The sequence below is a fragment of the Lotus japonicus genome, chromosome 2, assembly GCF_012489685.1.
Source record: "Lotus japonicus ecotype B-129 chromosome 2, LjGifu_v1.2".
In the NCBI taxonomy this organism is placed as follows: Eukaryota; Viridiplantae; Streptophyta; class Magnoliopsida; order Fabales; family Fabaceae; genus Lotus; species Lotus japonicus.
In genome coordinates this window covers 1,462,289-1,482,931 of record NC_080042.1, presented here as the reverse complement: position 1 = coordinate 1,482,931, position 20,643 = coordinate 1,462,289, and the positions used below count along the sequence as shown (strand labels likewise).

The 20,643-nt window shown below is 42.4% G+C and overlaps 1 protein-coding gene across 1 annotated transcript; it reads left to right on the top strand.

The window, feature by feature from the left end:
• LOC130735144 (uncharacterized) lies at positions 1–11,592 on the top strand. The gene is made up of 6 exons (XM_057587244.1): positions 1–3,982; positions 9,941–10,074; positions 10,145–10,297; positions 10,381–10,617; positions 10,717–10,809; positions 10,981–11,592. The coding sequence occupies exons 1-6, from the start codon at positions 1–3 to the stop codon at positions 11,590–11,592; spliced, it is 5,211 nt and encodes a 1,736-aa protein (XP_057443227.1).
• Positions 11,593–20,643: the final 9,051 nt, after the last annotated feature.

The window sequence follows — 20,643 nt, the reverse complement described above, 5'->3', positions numbered from 1 at the left end:
ATGAAAACATTATTTTGGAACTGTCGCGGGCTTGGGAACCGGCGAACAGTTCGAGCTCTTAAAGAGCTATGCAGACAACAAGATCCCACATGTCTTTTCTTAATGGAAACAAAGAGGAAAGATCATGAGATGAATCGAATACGTGGAATGACGGGTTTGGCAAACATTATTTCTGTTAGCTGTGACGGAGATGGTAGTCGGAGAGCGGGAGGTTTGGCTTTGCTTTGGAAGAATGATGTGGATATTTCTCTTTTGTCGATGTCCAACAATCATATTGATTTCATTGTTACACTATCAAATGATTCGCTTTCTTGGAGAGCCACTAGTGTCTATGGCTATCCGGAGCACCACCGGAAGCGTCTTACGTGTGAATTGTTAGAAACTTTGGCTGGCCTCCATCCGCAGCCAGCTTGGATGGTATTTGGGGATTTCAATTTAATTTTATCTAATGATGAGAAGTACGGTGGCAATGTCCCTAATATTGCAGTACAGGATATGTTTAGGGAGTCATTACAGAATTGCAATTTACATGATATGGGGTTTGAGGGGAGCAAATACACTTGGAGGAATAATCAGGAAGGTGAAGAGTTAATTATGGAGAGACTTGACAGGTGTTTAATAACACCCACCTGGCATGATCTTTTCTCACATGCCAAGACTTTTCACATTGCCCACTTTGCTTCTGACCACCTTCCTCTCCTTATTGATACATGTTCTCGACGTAAGAATAGAGGGGCAGGAGGCCGGATCCTAAGGTTTGAAGAGTGCTGGTTACGTGATGAGGAGTGTCCGGAGGTACTAGCGGAGTTATGGAATAGAGGGGCAGTAGATCCTTATGACCGTGCCAATTCTTGTTTAGTTGGCTTGAAGCGGTGGGCTAAATCCAGATTTGGAAATGTCCCTTTGGAGATAAAAGCCACGAAAGACAGAATTCAAGAACTACAGGAACATGTACATGAAGATGGGGTGATTGCTACTCTCAAATCTTTGGAAGACCGTTTGGATGATTTATTGGAGAGTGAAGAGATTTGGTGGGCGCAACGATCACGGGCAATGTGGCCACAACAAGGGGATAAAAATTCCAAGTTTTTCCATTTGAAAGCTTCACAGCGAAAGGAACGGAATTGGGTCGATTCTATTCAGGATGATATTGGTGTGACACATGATAAGGAAGAAGAAATAGCTACCATTATGTCTTCATTTTTTCAGAACCTGTTTACCTCATGTGAGCCTATTGGCGCAGCTGAGACATGTGAGGTAGTTCACAACCGTGTTTCAGAGGCAATGTATGGATTATTAGATGATGATTACACTTATGAGGAGGTATATGAAGCACTTAAACAGATGAAACCAACAGCAGCACCAGGACCTGATGGCCTTCCAGCTCTCTTTTACCAGAAATTTTGGCCAGTGATTGGTGAAGACATTGCTCAATTAGTATTGGAAGTTTTGAATGGCGGGATGAGTCCAGAAAGGTTTAATCATACTTACCTGTGTCTTATTCCGGAGGTGAAATCCCCAAAACACACTAAGGATTTTCGGCCTATTTCTTTGTGTAATGTGATTTTCAAGTTGATTACAAAGACGGTGGCAAATAGAGTAAAAGTTGTGCTTCCTTCTATTGTGGGTCCCTTCCAAAGTGCTTTTGTACCAGGTAGATTGATTACAGACAATGCTTTAATAGCTTTTGACTCTTTTCATTATATGAGGAAGCGGATTACAGGTAAGTCTGGATTTGTGGGGTTGAAATTAGATATGGCCAAAGCTTATGACAGGATCGAATGGGGTTTCTTACGTACAGTTCTCTCCTCTATGGGTTTTCCTCAAAGGATGACTGATCTTATCATGAACTGTGTATGTACTGCTAGCTTTTCAGTGCTTCTGAATGGCAGGCCAGGAGTTTCTTTTACATCTTCTCGGGGTTTGCGTCAGGGGGATCCATTATCTCCATACCTTTTTATTTTATGTGCTGAGGTTCTTTCAGGATTGCTTTTGCAGGCTCAGGAGAATCAGGCTATCCATGGTATTCGTATTGCCCCTCAGGCTCCGGAGGTGTCCCATCTTTTCTTTGCTGATGATAGTATCTTATTTTTCCGAGCAACTGAGGAGGAGGTTGAGGTTGTCAATCAGGTGTTGACTGTCTACCAACAAATTTCTGGTCAACTTTTGAATTTAGACAAATCTGAAATCTCTTATAGCCGAAATGTTCTAGAAGAAAGAAAACATGCCATTCAGGAAAGATTGCAAGTTAAGGCAGTGGAGGTTCAGTCTAAGTATCTTGGGTTACCAGTGTTTGTTGGGAGATCAAAATCCCAGGTCTTCAATTTCATTCAGGAGAGAGTATGGAAGAAATTAAAAGGTTGGAAGGAAAAAGCTCTCTCTATGGCAGGTCGTGAGGTATTGATTAAATTTGTGGCTCAAGCAATCCCAACATACATTATGAGTTGTTTCTCCTTACCTGTGGGTTTGTGTAACCATATAGAAAGCATGATTAGTAGATTTTGGTGGGGGAGTAAACAAGGAGAAAGGAAAATTCATTGGGTCAAGTGGGATTCCCTTTGTCAACCAAAGAGAGATGGCGGAATGGGTTTTAGAAGTTTCAAGGCTTTTAATGATGCTCTCCTTGCCAAACAGGGATGGAGACTGTCAACTTGTAAAGATTCTTTGGTGTATAAATGTTTAAAAGCAAGATACTTCCCACGGTCTAACTATATTGATGCATCGGTTGGCACTTTGGCAAGTTATACATGGCGGAGCATCCAACAAGCGGCATGGGTGGTGAGGAAGGGATCCTTTTGGCGAATTGGGGATGGGATGACAGTAAGGATTTGGGAAGATAATTGGTTGCCTACCCAGCAGGGTTTTAAAGTATGGTCACCTAAACCTAATGGTTGCATTACTTCTCATGTTTATGAGTTGATTAATCATGCCACGGGTACCTGGGAGTCTGAGTTGATACAACAAATATTTCTCCCGTTTGAGGCCTTGCAGATTCAGAATATTCCTCTGACTTCACGGGGGTGTGAGGACACTATGGTATGGGCAGCAACACCTAAGGGATATTTCTCAGTCCAGTCAGCATACCACTGCATTAGGAGATGGAAACATCAGGAAATTTGCTCCTCTTCATCAGAGATAACAGATGGTGTGTGGCAGCGATTGTGGAACTTAAAGGTGGTGCCCCGGTTTTCCCACTTCTTATGGAAGGTGCTAAAAGGTATTGTCCCGACGAGGCAGCGGTTATGGAATAAAGGAGTTCGTTGTCCTCTTTTCTGTCCTCGTTGTGATCAAGTGGCGGAGTCTGTGGAACATGCTTTGCGAGATTGCCCTTGGTCTAGGCGGGTTTGGTTTGCTTCCCCATTGGGTTTCTCATGGCCTGCTGATATAACCTTGAATTTTAGTGAGTGGTGTCGTTCTTTGTTGATGGATGCGCCTCCGGAGGTGGGCGAGATTTTTGCCACGATTTGTTATCACATTTGGCGAGCTCGAAACCTTCTGTGCTTTGAGGAGAAAGTTAGCTCTGAACTAAGTGTTGTGGCTCAAGCGATGGGAACCTTGCGTGCATATCAGGAAACGCAACAGCAGATGAAGCAGCATATGGAGGGCCAATCTGCTAAGTCTCAACAGAAGTGGACAGCGCCATTGTGTGGGTTGATGAAGGTTAATGTCGATGCTTCTGGTTCTGGCTCGTCATGGGGGCTGGCGGTTGTGATTCGGAATCATTTTGGCAATGTTGTGGCTGCTGCAACTAAGTCACTTCAAGCTGGTTTTGGACCTGAATTTGCTGAGGCGTGTGCTCTGAAATTTGGAATTGAATTTGCTTTAAATCATGGTTTTCTTGCAGTAGCGGTAGAGTCTGATTGCAAATTGGTGGTCGATGCTGTTGTGAGAAATGGCACACATGGGTCTTATCAAGATTTCATTCTACAAGACATAGCTGATTTAATTTGTAGTTTCCAGAATTTTTCTGTTGTTCATGTAGGTAGGAATGCCAATATGGTGGCACATGACTTATCTAGATTCTCTTTGGAAAACTATGATAGGGTGTGGATGGGATTTGGGTTTGGCACCCCACCTATTGGGTTTGGCACCCCATGTATTCAATACGGAAATTTAATTTCCGTTTTCAAAACGGAATTTAAAATTCCGATTTGTTTTTTATATGCAATGAACGGTTGAAAATGTGCCACATATGCTAAAATACATAACGGTTTTTTAATTTCCGTTTTTTTCGTATTAAAATCGGAATTTAAATTCCCGTTTTTAATAAAGTGGGGTGCGAAACCCAATAGGTGGGGTGCCAAACCAAATTCCCGGTGTGGATAGGTGTTACTCCATTTTGCATTCAGCATTGTGTACTTAAAGACATTATGTATCTTTCCAATTAATGAAATGTTATGTTTGCTGTCAAAAAAAAAAATGAATTTTTTTACATTTTAAAAATTAAATAACATAAAAAAATAAAAACATATCAAATAACATATACTTTTTAAAAATAAAATAGGTAACTGTTAATATTTAAATACAGTGGATATATTCTATTATAATATCTGGTTATAATTTTAAAAGTAAAATAGTTAAATAATACATATAAGGGCATATTAGTAATATCAAATCACTTTTATTTATTTTCTTGTCTGTTTTCCATCCATTTTCCATTACTTTTCTCTAAATCCAAACATCCTAAAAATCACTTCATTTTCCACTTATATTCTTTCCATTTATATTCTTTCCACTCATAATCCTTCCCCTTATTCTCACATCTGCATCCAAACAGAGCGTAAGATTTTTCTACTCATCTCTTGAGGAACTCTCATCATCAGTCAGCACAACAACATTCTCCTTGTAGCGTAGCCTCTGCTCACATCATTACTGGTCAGGATCATTACGAACCGCTATAAATAAGGATTCTTTTACAGCGGTTTGAACCGTTGTAAAGTCTTTTACAACGGCGGGATATACAACGGTTCAGAACCACCGTAAAAGGTCAAACTTACCGCTGTGAAATGCCTTTTTTAGCTGACATTATGGGTAATGTGTCAATTAAAGGACTAACACCAACTTTGATTAATAAAAACTTATTTAACCAATAAAATTATATTTTCTCCTCTACCCTAACTCTTCCACCTTGCCTTGTTCTTCCTGACTCGTCATCACCAAGAAATTTATATTAAAACCCTCCCGGAGTCCAACATTTGATAAAAATAAACCGAGCCCTTGATCAAATTTGTCATTCTGCACACAATTGTTGGATCCTGAAAAAATTCATTTTCTAGTGTTTTGATGTGAAAAATATATACATACAGGTGTTAAAATTTTGTAGTATACATGTCCTTTGAACTATTTTTGTAGGAGCTACATCAAGCAAAGGAGAATTCTAGGAAGTTGGTGGGCTTGTGTTTTTTCTATGCTTGGTTTAGTGTGCTTTTTTTCTTGGGGCCTTTCTGGGTGGTTTCTTGGTGCTCAGGTTGTGGTTTTTTTTAGGCTTCTTCTAGGAGTTTCGTTGGTGTTTTTTTATCTCCTTTGAGGAGGGTGTATATCTTGTCTATCTCCTCACATTTTTATCAATTCAAGTTATGCTTTCGGGAAAAAAAAAAAAGAGAATTCTAGGGTATCTACAAAAGGAGAGTCTTGTTGATTAGTGTTTTTGAAGACGAAAAACCTCTTCTTGAAGAACCACATTCATATATTAAATAGCCCTTGAAGTGGACTTTAAGCTCATAACAAGTAACCTTTTGAAGAAGCATTCAAGTTAAAATAGGGTGATGATCATTGAAGAACAACTCATGCCGGAACACTCAAATTCTAAAGTAGGATGTTCATGTTAATACTTGCATCAAGTCAAGAGGATTGATTTCTGAATGAAATATGTTAATTCATTTCATAAGAAGTCAGGATGTCAAGAAGAAGTATCAAGGAAGTCAAGTTTTCAAGAAATCTTAGTTGTTGAACAACGTTGTGTGAGGAACGCAACATTCCTATATTGAAGACCTCATAAGATGTTGATGTTACATAATGTGTGTTGATTTTTCTGATTGAGAAGCATTACACATTCATCATAAGAAACATTCTGAATTGATAAGAAGATTTGAAGAAGAAAATTCATCTAGTAGACAGATTATTGGTAACTTTTTGTCATTTGAACTTAGTACAATTTACTGCTGCTTTTAAGAGATGTATAAATAGAGTCGTTCAAGGACTATTCTGCGCATCTTTTTCGTACAACTCTGCAGAAAGCTCGGAAGTCACATTAAATACCCTTGACAATGTTTTTTAATCTCAACGGGAAGGAGCTTCTCAACGAGAAGAAAATATCAACGACTAGAATTTTATCTTTGGGTATTTAAGCCAACCTATGAAGATGAAGAGCAAGATTTTTTTATTTTTTTATTTTTTTATTGCACACTTTAGGAAAAAAAGGTCATTCACACATTCTTTCATTCGTTTTGGCTAAAAGTTTCAAAGTACTCATTTCATATTCTATTGAATTAGGAAACTTTGCAAAATTGTTCATAACTAAGATTTAAAAAGTATTCTTATTATTTGAGTAAAAAAATTGAGTTAATTTAAAACTTGTAAAATTTTGTATCACTACTGTTAAGAAGATTGCTTGGAGACGTGTTTACACGGATTTTGGTAAACAAATATCCTCTTAGTTCGACTAAAGGAAGTTTAGATTTCAGGGACATTTTGAGAAAACGTCTTGCCAAAGTGTCGTGTGTGAGTTAGTGTTTTTCGACAGTGATGATCGGCTCAAAAGAAAACTGGATTTAATTACATAAGGATCAATTACATGAAGTCAGATAAATCAAAATAACATGAACACTACCAGAAACGTAGAATTCGACAAGAAACTACACAAAAGAGCTGGAAATTGACAAGCTTAATGCAAGAAAACTAAAATGCTAGTTCTGCAACGTACTCCTCCATCATCACGCCTTGCTCCTTGAGTCTCATTGATGCGGACATTAGAGCTTTCTGGTGAATTTTTCAGAGTTTGAGTTGGGAACCCCTTTTCTGCTGCTGCTTCTTCTATTTATAGTGTTGTTTCTTCCTCCACGTTCTTGGCGGTTTTTCTTCAACGCATGATGGCTTCGTGGGTTTGAATTTTAGCGCCTTACCCCACGTTTAGCTGGTGGCTTTGCGCACGTGACTTTAATTGGTTTGTTTGCGACGTGGGTGGCCTTGAGTCGTGGGTAACCACCGCCATTTGTGGCATCGTGGGTATGCACACGTGTTGATAATTGTCCACCACTTGGTAACTGCCTCCTTCGTCGAGTTTATCGGTTTGTCGAATTTTCCTTTACTTCCTTTACTTTGGGGGAGTGTTACCTGACGAGCCTCGAGCTTCATCGTGGTTCTTCCTGTCGGGGAATCATCCTCCTAACACCGGTGTCGATAATTGTAGCGTTAGAGATCTTGGCTCAACAGTTGCCCCCCAAAAATGTTGGTTGTCGACTGCTTTAGCTTGAAGACACCAAGCATTTTTTATCGCACCCGTTCAATCTCAACGATTCAAATACTTTGTGCTCTTGACCGTTCGATCCTCAGGTCCAATCAGTAGCCATAACGTCTGATGATTTTCCACTAGCTGACAATTATAGCCTTTTTAGGGCCATGATTTCATCTATGTCAAAAAGCTGGGAAATGACATGATTTAGTTAATAAAATAATCACTTGGACTCCAAATTTTATAAATTAATGCATAATGCGGCCTGGGTTCCGTTTGCCTCTCTGCTTATAAATACCCTATTGACCTTTCTTGTTCAAACTTTACTTTCTTCCCCAAGCTTTCAGCTTTTTTCCCCCAAAGTTCTCACCTCATCTTCCTCCGTTTTCTCCGGAATACCTATTATTTCCTTCAATGGCTTCTGATCCTGAGCAGACCATTCCGTTGGCCACTGAGCTTAAGTTGGATGAATCCAAACGCGTGGCAATCCCGGAACCTCCCAACGAAGCGGAGAAGAGAGCTATCTGGAAATCCCAGGTACTCATTCCTTTCTCTGTTAATGGTACTTTACGCGCCATTTTGGGTCCTTTGAAAGTAGTGAAGCATGATAGGCCCAATAGTCTTCCTGAAGAACATGAGTCATTTCACCCTAGTGTTAGGGGAGAGGAGCTTATTTTGGCATTCCAACCTTCTTACCGTATGCCATTTTTTAACGACCCAAAACGGGCTTTTCGTTCAGCTCCTCCTAACCCTTCTGCTAACGACAAAGCCTACCTCAAATGGTTAGATAGGGTTGAGGAAGACAAGAGGCAACACTGGAAGGATGTCGGGATTCTCGACTTGATTCAGCTGTCGAGATCACAAATCTCGTATAACCCTGCTATGCTATTGAGTGCGCTTTATTTTTGGGAGAGGTCTACTAATTGCCTTCATGTTCCCTTTGGCATGATTACCCCAACCCTCTTGGATGTTGCTGCCATCACCGGATTATGGCCCATTGGTGATGATTATCACTCCGCGCCTGCAACTGCTAACCCCATTTCGATTCCTACTGACAATATTTCATTTAGTCGATTTATTAAGGACCATTATGTTGAGAGTGGCGAGGTGTCTGATGCTGAACATGCGCGTTCTTGTTGTATTGGCTGTCTGCTTATGTTTTTTGTACCAAGTCTTTGCGTATACCTGCCAAACTTTTACCTTTAGCCAACTTACTCCACGAGGGTCGACAACTCGCCATGGCTAGGCTTGTTCTTGGCAACCTTTACCAAATGCTGAATGAAGCTGTCGAGGATATCCGGAATACCAAGACCGTTTCTCTGAATGCGGCTGGACCTCTTTGGCTATTTCAACTTTGGTTGAATGCGGTCTTCGAATCTCTCCTGCCGGTACAAGATGATCCCCCAGCTGTTTCTAACACCAGGATTGATGCCCACAGGCTCGAGACCCTGACCCCGGCTTATGATGCGTCGAGCTTTGAAGCTGATTTCAGAAAATATTTCACCATGTTTCTTGAGCTGAAGCATTATCGCTCCAGTTTCTCTCCTTATAGCAAGGCTATTCGTGGCCCTTTCTGGCTGAGGAATTCTTACCCTAACGCTTGTGATTCTGCATTGCCCAAAGAACATCATATTACGCTCTGGAGGACCATCCTTTCGCCTAGGGTTTTAACTGTAGGCTTTGCTAGCAGTGATTACACTTTATGCGGCTACAACCCTCAATTGGTTTCTCGACAGTTTGGGCTTAGCCAGGCTCTGCCCAACACCTTGTTCGACAAGAGTCTTGTCTTGTACCCCGGGGCTATTAAGAGGGCTTCTGCTTTTGACACGACTGTTCATTTCTATAACAAGAAACTTCTCAACCTGAGCCCCTTCACCTACGCTCCTTCGTATTATGCCACTAATGCTTTCAAAGCCTGGTGGTCTAAGTATTGGGCCCAGATTTCGAAGCCCCTCGTAGATTGTCTTCAATGCATGACATATGCTTTTCTTTTGCAGAAGCAGGATCTCAAGAAGACCAAAGGTATGCACCTGGCAGAAATTCGATCCTTTCAAGAGTTCTTTGGTGTGGTATATTATCCAACTCTTCGAGATACGGTTGCAAAAGCAGCTCAAGTATTAAGGCAAAAATGGGAATCTAAAGCCAAAAAATCCAAGTTAGTTATTCCTCCTGGTGAGGAAGGTCTATCTTTTGTTATTCGAAAAACTGGCTTTAGGTTCCCATCTTTGCCTACGAGTAGGTTTGCATTGGCCTTTCCACCGGTCTTGCCCAAATGGGTTGACCATGTAAATATAAATGTGTTGGCCAATCAAGCTCTTCCTCCTCGAAAGCGAGTGACTTGGACCAAGTACCACTTATGGAACTTTCCGTATCATGTGTCCGTCGAAATCTTCAACCACATATCGCTGAACATGCATATTGGTCAAGGTAATATTTCGACTTGGCCTAGGTTTTCTTATTTTACCTCTTAATTTCTCTTTCTATTTGCAGCTGAAGTCATTACCCAACCGACTCCTCAAGTTATTTCTCCGGTGGCTCATTCTTCTAAGGACAAGCCAGTTGTGATTGAGGACGATGATGATGATGATGAGGACGATAATGTCAGCCTTGCTGACAAACTTAAGGTATTTTCCTTTTAGTTTTTCCTTTTCTTTTTGGCCTCTTTGGAGTGTCGACTAATGTTTTCTTCGACAGGGCCGAAAAAGGAAGACTAAGCCTGCCGCCTCGGTTAGCCAAAAGAAAGCCAAAGGGACTGGTGCTTCTACAACTAGCAAGGTTTCTACATTGGTGTCTGATGCTCAGCCTGAAGGCGATGGCAAAGAAGGTGGTGGCGACGCCGCTATTCAGGTATGTTTCTCATTTTCGAGAGTACCTTGTGACATTTTAATCTGTGATTTCCTAGTCTGATCGTGTTTTGTTCTTTTCCTCAGGCTGATGTCCATGAGCATTCCATTTCCAATCCTCCATCCCGTGAAAATTCTCCAGCTCCCAACCTTGCAAAATCCAAAGTTGAGGGCGTCGAGAAGCCTCCCAAGGCCGCATCCTTGGCTAAAAAGACCTCGACATCTGTGGGAAGGAGGAAGGTTAGGAGAAAATCTGGTCACAAATCTCCCCACCGTTCCAAGAGCTCTACCAACTCAAGCCCTTCCAAGGGGTCTACTTGCCAGGTACCCTTATAACTTTTCCACGTTCTGGTGGTTCCTTGACTGTGCATCTTATTTTATCAAAGAGGCCACTAAAGAGGCTTTCCTGATTTTTTCTTGTAGGAAACTCAAGGTGCAACCTCTCCCATTCGTGAAGCAGAAGCTCTTCCTGGCAAGGATGCTAACCCCATGCCTCCTCCAAAGTCGACTGCCACTGTGCAACTTTCGCCTCAAGCCAAGGGTGGCTCTTCATCTCATGTGTCTAGTGAAAAGCTTGATACCTTATTTGAGGAAGACCCACTGGCAGCTTTGGATGACTTTCTCGATGGCACCTTGGAATGAGATTCTCCACCCTATCAAGCTGATGTTACTGCTGAGACTGCTCAGTCTAGTGGAGTTGCCAACCTTCAGCAGATTGAGGAGAGCATGGGTCGGCTGAAGGCTATCGTTTTCGACAGCGGATTCCTCGACCGGATTCGAGTTGACTCTCAAACGAGTCATGCTGCTAAGGAATTGCTTGTCTTCCTGCTTGGTCAAAAGCTTGATTCACATCAGGCTGCTGCTCTGGCCAACCATCAATCTTTCTTAATGGATGCTTTAGCCACTTTTAATCAAGCCAAGGACGTTGGCCAAGCTGTTAGCCTTAAGGAAGCAAAAGTCTCTTCTGGTAAAGCTCAGGTTGCGGCGATGAAAGAAGACTTCAAGAAATTTACTGCTAGGAAGGTTCTAGTTGCAGATGAAATTTCTGATGTCGACACTAAACTTGAGGAGCTGCATCGAGAGATTGCCAAGTGGGAGAAGAAACGAGCTGATTTGGTCGAGGAAGGCCCTGCTGTGAAAGCTCAGTTGGATGCGCTTACTAAGGAATCCAAAGCTCTGATCATCTCGACAAAAGAGGTTATCAAGGATTTGGAGGTTGACCAGGCTGTGAAGAAGGATCTCGATGCTAAGATTGCTACTTTTGCTGACCGCTTGAATTCTTTTAAATTTCTGCTTTAAGATTTTTGTTTGTCAATGTGTAATGATGGCACTATTTCGATCATGGCCTTTGATGCCAAGTTTCATGTAACTTTTCGACAATGTTTCTGGCACTTAGGCCATATAATTTGACATTTAATTCGCCAAGTCTTTTCAGTTTCCACTATGCATTTATTCTGACGGCTATTTACTATTGTTGCGCCGTTCAAACTCCATCGCACCCTTTAGGTAGTCGTTGCTTGGTTTCTGGGAACTAGGCCAATTTATTGCAATCCTATACCACGTTTTCTTGATTCAATGAAAGTCTTTGTCCATTAAAGGCCAAAGCCATTTACGATGGTAGTGGTAATTTACGTGGCCTGTAACCATAAGATGAAGAGTTGGCAACTGATTGCCACTAATTAATGCACTCCTTTGTTGTTATACTATAAATAAAGCGTTTTTGGTTACTTCTCTTCAGTAACTTCTTCAAACTCTTCCTTACTTCTTTTCCAGAATTCCCTTCCTGTTTTTGACAAACTCCTTCAGCCATGGCTAGCCGTCGTATTCTTAATCAAATCCGGAGCTTGGCCTTTGATCAAGACCTGTTTTGGGAGTTGCATTCTTTTCTTTCTTTGGCTGAAGAGCTTACTGGGCTCATCAACCAGCTTCTGCAGAGGAATATTATTGCCTCTGTGAGAACTCCTCTCCTGGAGTTTCTGGGCCTTCTGCATGAAGCAGTGCCTCTGTACGAAGAACACCGGGAATTCACTGCTCGAGTGTTCTTTGCTGAACACCAAATTGATGAGAAGATGGAGGAATTTGACGAGTTGAGGGCTTCTTTGAATCAAGTGGACCCTGAGGGGAGTGTGGGAGCTCTGAAAGCCTTGGTTGACAGGCTTTCCATTACCGCTCGCGAGGAGCTGGATCTTCGACAGGAGAAATCGCGACTAGAATCTCAACAAGAGGATGTTCTGAGGCGCATGGAGCCTCTAAGGGCTAGATACAATAGTTATAGGGCCAACCCTCCCTTTTAGCGTTTTTGCCATATCTGTAATGCTCTATTTCAATTAATAAAACATTCGACTTTTGGCAATTTACTTTTATTCCTTATTCGATGTTTATTTCATGCAACATTGGCTTATACGCTTTTAAGTATTTGCCATTTATTGTCATTTGTCGATTTCGACCTCCTAATTCCTTAATCGAATAAGCGTTGTTTAAAAGTACTTTCTCGACTGCGAAAGGGCCTTCTCAGTTTGGGGCCCACTTTCCGTAACGTTTATCTTTTTTGTCGACTGGTAAGATAACCTTCCACACGTAATCACCGGGCCTAAAAGATTTAATTCTAACCTTTTTATTATAAGCTCTAGCAATACGATCCTTTTGCCTGGTTAGGGTATCTAATGCCAGTATTCTTTCTTCGTCGAGATTGACTAACTCATCAAGCATCATATTCCAATAATCTTCACTTGGAATTTCTTCTTGCCTTTGGATTCTACATGACTGCAAATACACCTCTGCTGGCAACACCGCTTCTTGGTCGTACGCTAGTCGAAATGGTGTTGCCCCGGTAGCTTCCTTAGGTGAATTCCTGTAAGCCCAAAGCACTTGGCCCAACGTTTGATGCCAGCTTTTAGGTTTTCGACCAACATGTTTCTTAATCAAGGAGATTAATGTTTTGTTGGCAGCTTCTACTTGGCCATTTGCCTGAGCATAATAAGGAGTCGAGGTTAGGAGTTTTATACCCCAAGATTCTGCGAATGATGCCACTTTTTGACCTACAAATACTGTGCCTTGGTCTGTAGTGAGTGACTCAGGTAACCCGAAACGGTACACTATGTGATTCTGAATGAAATCGATCACCGTGTCCTGGGTAACATTTTGTAGAGGAATTGCCTCTACCCACTTGGTAAAGTAATCTATGGCCACTATTATGTACTTATGTTGCCTAGAAGAACATGGGTTAATCTCGCCAATTAGGTCTAAAGCCCACCCCCTGAATGGCCACGGTTTAATGATTGAGTGCAATTCACTTGCTGGCACATGTTGTATCCCTGCATGTTTCTGGCAATCTTGGCATCCCTTAGCATATTCCATGCAATCCTTCATGATAGTAGGCCAATACATCCCTTGTCGAAATAGGATCCACTTCATCTTAATTCCTGTCTGGTGGGAACCACATAACCCATCGTGAACAGCTGCGATTGCTATGAACGCGTCGTCTTTACTTAAACACTTCAGTAGTGTTCCATCGACATGCTTCTTGAATAACTCGTTTCCCATGACGACATAGTTCATCGCCCTGTACTTTGTTTTTCTATCTGTGGTGCCCACAGGATTTTGCAAGTAATCGACAATTGGCTTTCTCCAATCATTAGGTGCCATATTGTTAATGACCAGGATGTCGAGGTCGGAGGGGTTTAGTTTTTCTTTGACCTCGATAAGCTCTTTCAGCCTAAATTTATCGACCACGTATCCTGACGCGATTTGTGCCAATTCATTGGCCTCTTGATTATCTATCCTGGAAACATGGCCTATTCCAGCTTCGTCGAATTTGGCCAACAAATTATTCGCTTTCGTGTAGTATCTAGCTAGATTTTCACTAACGCATTTGTATTCCTTGGTAAGTTGCTTTATCACCAACTCAGAATCTCCTTTTATGACAACATTCTTTGCCCCAAGGGCTACCAAGATTTCGAGGCCTGATATTAACGCCTCATATTCAGCCTCATTGTTCGAGCAGTTACTCTTAATCCTAAACTTGAATTTCGTGGGGATGCCCCCTGGGGATACTATGAACATCCCGATTCCAGTTCCATTTTTATGGCTGGAACCGTCGAAAAATAGCTTCCAAGGTTGGATGCCCACATAAGTTACGATTTCTTTAGGAAAGGTGTGATCTGCCAAGAAATCGGCAATTGCCTGCCCCTTAATTGCTTTTAGTGGGGCATAAGTTAGTGAATATTCGGTTAGGGCCAAAGCCCATTTACCAATTCGACTGTGCAAGATAGGTTTGGATAACATGTGCTTTATTATATCATAATGAGAAAAAACCATTACATCGATTGGCTTTATATAATATTTCAGCTTTAGACAAGAGAAGTACAAGCATAAACACAATTTCTCGATCATAGTATATCGAGTTTCTACGTCATTCAACACCCTACTTAAGTAAAATATGGCTCTTTCTTTGCCACCTTCATCTTCTTGAGCCAACATGCTTCCAATGGTTTCATCTGTGGCGGAGATATACAGCTTCATTGGCCTCCCTCCTATGGGTGGTGCTATCACAGGTGGGTTGGACAAGTACTCTTTGAGCTCATCAAACGCTTTTTGATGTTCTGCTTCCCAGCGGAACACATCTTCTTTTTTAAGTCGAAGAAGTGAGGAAAATGATTTAGTCTTCTCGCTGAGGTTGGCAATGAATCTCCTCAGGAAATTGATCTTTCCCAGTAACGATTGCAGTTGTTTCTTGCTGGTTGGTGGACTTGTGTCGAGAATGGCTTTAGCCTTGTTTTTGTTGATCTCGATGCCCTTTTTATGCACCACAAAACCCAAAAAATCACCTGCAATAACACCGAAGGCACATTTAAGGGGGTTCATCCAAGGTTTTAAATATCGCTCCGTTACATGAATACCGGCCGCAAAATAACGGTTTCGGTGGCTACCGATACCGAAACAGGACGATTTCACGGTGGGAAGCAAAATCACAGATAACGTCCGCAACAGAACGGTATTGCGGCCGCAACGGACGCAACGCAACGCCGTTTTCCCCGCATCAGAGACTAGTACAGCTGCAAACTCCATTTTCATTGCTGGAAAGGTGGTGCTGCTGCAAATCAAACACCATTTTTCTGCTTTCGTGGTCTTCACAGCACTCAATCTTCACATTTTCAGACTTCAAATTGCAATAATTGGATCGATCATGTTTCTCGCTCCTGTGTTTGTGCTTTTTGTTGGTGGTATTGCAAATCTGGGTGTGGTTTAGTTTGGGTCGGTGAAATAGTGGCTAAGGAGAGAGAAGAAGCAGAAAACTAAGAGATAAGAAAGTGACACCTAAAAGTTAATATGAGCCAAATGGAGGTGTGAAGGATAAGATAAAAAGGGTCTCAATTCATATAAAAAGGGCCTGCATAATTCATTGGTTAATTTTATTGTATTAGTTTCATTTTTTTCCTTTAAATATCTTATATTAATAAGAAAATTAAGTCATGAGAGTTTTAGTATAAGTTGGGAATAATTGTGAACCATTCACACCGCAACATCCGCAACACACATCGCAGCAACCGCAATACCCGCAACCGTGAAAACCGAAACGCGACCGCGACCGTGTCCGCGACCGATATTTAAAACCTTGGGTTCATCTTTAAGCCATATTTCCTCATCCTCTCAAAGGATTTCCTTAGATGGGATAAATGGTCATCCCTTGATGGGGATTTCACCACAATATCATCAATGTAAACCTGCATGAAAGTTTCAGTAAAATCATGAAAAATGGTATTCATTACCCTTTGGTAGGTCGCGCCAGCGTTTTTCAGCCCGAATGGCATGACCACCCACTCATATGTCCCCAAGGCACCAGGACATCGAAAAGCTGTCTTCGACACATCTTCTTCAGCTATGAAGATTTGGTTGTAGCCTGAATAACCATCTAACAGGCTTAAGTATTCGTGGCCAGCAGCTGAATCCACCATCATCTCGGCAATGGGCATGTGATACTCGTCTTTTGGAGTGGCAGCATTAAGATCTCGAAAGTCAATGCAAACCCTCATCTTTCCATTCTTCTTGATTACTGGGACCACGTTGGCTAACCAATCCACATATCGAGCTGTCCTGATAAACTTGCACCTGAGGAGCCTTTCGATTTCTTCTTTGATTTTTACCAACACATCTGGATGGAATCTCCTAGGTAATTGCTTGACTGGTTTCTTATCTTCTTTGATGGGTAACTGCAATTCTACCAGTTCTCGACTCAGTCCTGGCATTTCATCATAATCCCAAGCGAAACAGTCTTTGAATTCTTTGAGTAATTTCACCATCCTATCCTTTAACTCTGGGTCAATAAGAGCACTGATGTATGTTGGCTTCTTTTCTGAGCCATCACCCAAGTCCACTTCTTCCAAAGGGTCCTATGCTTCCATTTTCTTGGAAATGTCGATCGCTGGCTTCTCGAAACCCAATGGGCTATCATCGTAGATGCAATCCAGCCTTAAATTACGGAGATCTTCAAATTCTTCGACACTCTGCTCGTCTTCTTCCAAGCGCGTGTTATCCTTATTCGTTGTTGCCTCCTCCTGAGATGTCATTTCGACAAGCAGAATTGAGACACTAGCTTCATCAATAGCCATTTCTTTGGCCATTCTTTCGGCCTCTAAGGCCGTTCTTATTTTGTTTTCAGCTGCGTAAGCCGATATTCGAGCTATGCTCGAATTAATCATCTTTACCACTGGTTTGCCACTCAGTAGTGGCATCTTTTTCTTCATCGTTGTGCCATCCACTCATGGCATCAGATTTGCATGCTTCATTGAGGTTTAGCCCCCGGATGGGATCCAATGTCAGTATGGGTTGAAGTATTGATTAGCCACTGTGTCCAAAGGAGCTATGGTGGCTAGGCTCTTCTCGAAATTCTTCTTACCAACGTAACCTGTCTCTGCTAAGTAGTAGCTTTGATCTGCTTGTACATTTTCGACGACCCATCGGACTTCCAAATGGATATACGTTGGTGCAAAGTCGAGGGTACTGCCCCCACGCCATGAATCCATTCTCTTCCCAACAGCAAATTGTAATTAGCCTTTGAAGGGACCACAATGAATAATGTGGAGCGGGCCACTGTTCCTACTGTTATGCTCAGCATGATTGCCCCCAGGGAAGAACCTGTCTTTCCTTCATAATCAGAAAGTACCATATCATGTGAGATTAGATCTGCTTCGGTTTTACCCAACTTTTTTAGCATAAACCCAGGCATCAGGTTGATTGCAGCTCCCCCGTCGACAAGGACTTTATTAACTCCTTTCTCCTCGACTTTGGCCCAAACAAATAATGGTTTCAAATGGCTCTTCATTTGCTCAGTTGGCCTCTGGAAAATAGCTCTCTCATCCTCGAAAGATCCTCTCTGCATCACATAATAACACAAAGGGTTGTCATCTGGTTCTTCCTCGACATAGTAATCTTCTTCGCTTTCTGTAACTTCTGAGATTCTATCGAATTCAGCATGTAAGATAGACACTATGCAGATGATGTTGAGGTCTTCTCCATCACTGTCGTCGAAATCTTCGAGCATGTCTTCATCCTCATCTTCAACAGCCTCTTTCCCCTTTTCCTTGGTCGGGTTTGGTGGCACAGTTGTTCCTTGTTTAATGGCGTGGTCGAGCTGATTGATAATCGACGCCACACTAGGTTCATTGCGAGGGTTGTCTTCTGGCTTTATGTCCCATAGTGAACGGAACTTGCCACCTCTTTCCCTTTCATCTTTCCTCTTCCTCAGGAAGCGTCTGAACTGAGTTCTGGTCATTTGCTCAGGAGTATAGTAGTTCCCAGAGCCATAGGAATAGCTTCGCGACACACGGGAATTGTTGATGTAAGAGGATCCCTGGCCCAGGTCGATTTTCTGCCACTTCTGGTGTTGTTTTGGCCTTGGGGGTGCTGGCCTGAACCATTGGTTTTTTGGCAACCCAGCATCAGGGACGTAAGTCTTGTCTTTATTCCTCGACTTCTGGCCTTTATGGCCATTGAGTTCCTGGCCTCTTTCAACCCACTCCTCATGGGGATATTCAACCTCCTAGACACAGGCACTTTGTTCTGATAATGCCTTTTCATTTCGGAATCTTGGTAGGCTTTGGCTGCAGACTTGTCGAAAACGGCGCTGCATCGAGGGCACAGCATGACTTCTTTCTCGCCATCTTTGCTCCGGGACAGAAACTCAACAAGAGTTTCTCCGGCCTTGGGGTAAACCTCCTCTAAGCTCACCTCTTTCTCGACCTCTGGCTCTTCGACAGCAATGTTTTCCTCCTTTGCTTCTCCAAGTGTCAAGCCCAGATCTAGCTTTTCAGAAATGTCGACCATGCCAATGTAGAAAGGCTCTACATAGTTGGCCTCAGCTACCTGCAACGGGTTAGAGTCAATCTTCATTCGGCCTTTGGATTTTTCATCATACTTGAGTCTTCCTGAATCCAATGCTCCCTGCACCAGATCCCTGAAACGAACACACTGTGAGGTCCAATGACCAAAAAAGTTGTGATATTTGCAATATTTCTTCCCTTTCCTTTGTTCAGGAGAAGGAAGTTTTTGGTCTTTAGGGACCACAAGCAAACCATCAGACACAAGTATATCATAAATTGCATCACATTTGGTCACATCAAAAGTATAAGTTTTCACAGCAGGAATCATGTTCTTGGGGTTTTCCTCCCCGAGTTTGTTTTCATATGGTTTCAATGCTTTACAAACATAAGGATCACCTGGCTGAAGCTCAGCCTGATTGACATCATTTAAGTCGACGTCCACAGGGACTTCTCGATAAACACATGGACTTTGACACACTGGATCAGTGTCTATGTACGCTATTTTTTCCTTCTTTGGCCACTTAGTGGTCTTGGCCCTTTCTTTAGACTTTTCAGCCTTTAGTAATTCGATATGTCTCACTCTGTCTGCGAGTAAAGACATATCTCGAATATATTGAGTATCGATTTTCTTTCTAATAGAATACTCTAGACCACCACCAGCTAGGACAACTAGCTCGTGTTCAGGGACATGAGTGAAACATCGAGATTTAAGCATCCTGAACCTGTTTAGATAATCATCAATGGACTCTGCTGGCTTTCTTTTGACATTAGCCAAATCTTTCAAACTCACCTTGCACTCTCCCCTAAAGAATTGTTCATGGAAAATTCTTTCCATTTGGGCCCATGTGTGGACTGACCTAGGGGCGAGGGTGGTGAACCAGGTAAATGCGTTCTTAGTTAAAGAACTCGGGAAGTACTTCATTTTTAAATTTTCATTGATGGCTAAGTCCCCTGCTTCGATTTGGTACCTGGCTATGTGTTCTACAGTAGACTCTCCTGAATCCCCAGAGAACTTAGTGAATTTGGGGACCTTCCAGCCTCGAGGAAGTTCTGATTCGAGAACTTCTTCTGTAAAGGCCGACACAAAATGGGGTCTATTCGCGAAACCCACGTTGAAGCCATGCTGGTTCAACAATTGTTCCACTACAACAGCAACATTTTGTTGCCCCCCCAGCGTTTTGGTGTCGAATTCTTTCTAGTACGCCATCAGCGTGCTCTTCCCTGTTCACCATATACACATTTTGCAATGGTGGCTGCACTGCCTCGTTTCCCCTAAACACAGGGTTTGCCCCCATATCTTGGTGTTGTGGCGCCTGATAGCGCACAGGGGCAGGGACATGGTTAGGCCATGGGACTTGGTTAACCCCTGGTGCTGGTTGAATTTCGACTGGTGCCCCCAGGGCTGTAGCCAAACGATCCATCTGACGTGCCAAATGCTGATTATTGGCATTATTATTTTGGAGCACAGGGTTAATTAGTTCACCTATCTGACGAGATAGCATGTTAACCATTTCATGGTTACTATCATCTACTTGCTGCCTAATGGCTTGAAGTGAACCAGTGTTCATACCCGTAGACAAATAAATTTGTGAACTGGACCCAGGGATAGGGCCAGGAGGGCTAACTTGACTCCCTAAGTTCAACATTGTTCCATTTGCCCCAAAGGGGGGTATGCTAAATGGAGGAACATTCTCGGGGAACGTCGAATATGTGCCTTGTATGTCGTGCATTACAGACATAGGCATGCCATAAGGCATATCTCCTCTTGTAACCGTTGGAACAAGTTGTGCCTGCACTGATGTAGATACAGGCATTTCCGTGACTGCAGAAATTGCCACGTTCTGGGTTGGCATAGTGGTGCCAGGCCCTATCCCAGTGGACACTTCTTCGTTATTGTTACCACTACTTCCCCCAGGGCTGCTCTGATTGCCCACGTTAGACCCTTGGGGGGAGGTTCTTCCTCGATTGCTTGCCATACTTACAGTCTTACCACTTCTCAGGTGCATATAAAACGTAAATCACAATCAAGGCA

Bases quoted from the DNA above. Each gene is read 5' to 3' on its own strand.
- LOC130735144 (XM_057587244.1), top strand. From the start codon at position 1: ATGAAAACATTATTTTGGAACTGTCGCGGGCTTGGGAACCGGCGAACA. The intron at 10,618-10,716 runs GTACCCTTATAA...TTTTTCTTGTAG, and splicing joins CCAAGGGGTCTACTTGCCAG to GAAACTCAAGGTGCAACCTC. The intron at 10,810-10,980 runs GTGCAACTTTCG...GAGACTGCTCAG, and splicing joins CTCCAAAGTCGACTGCCACT to TCTAGTGGAGTTGCCAACCT.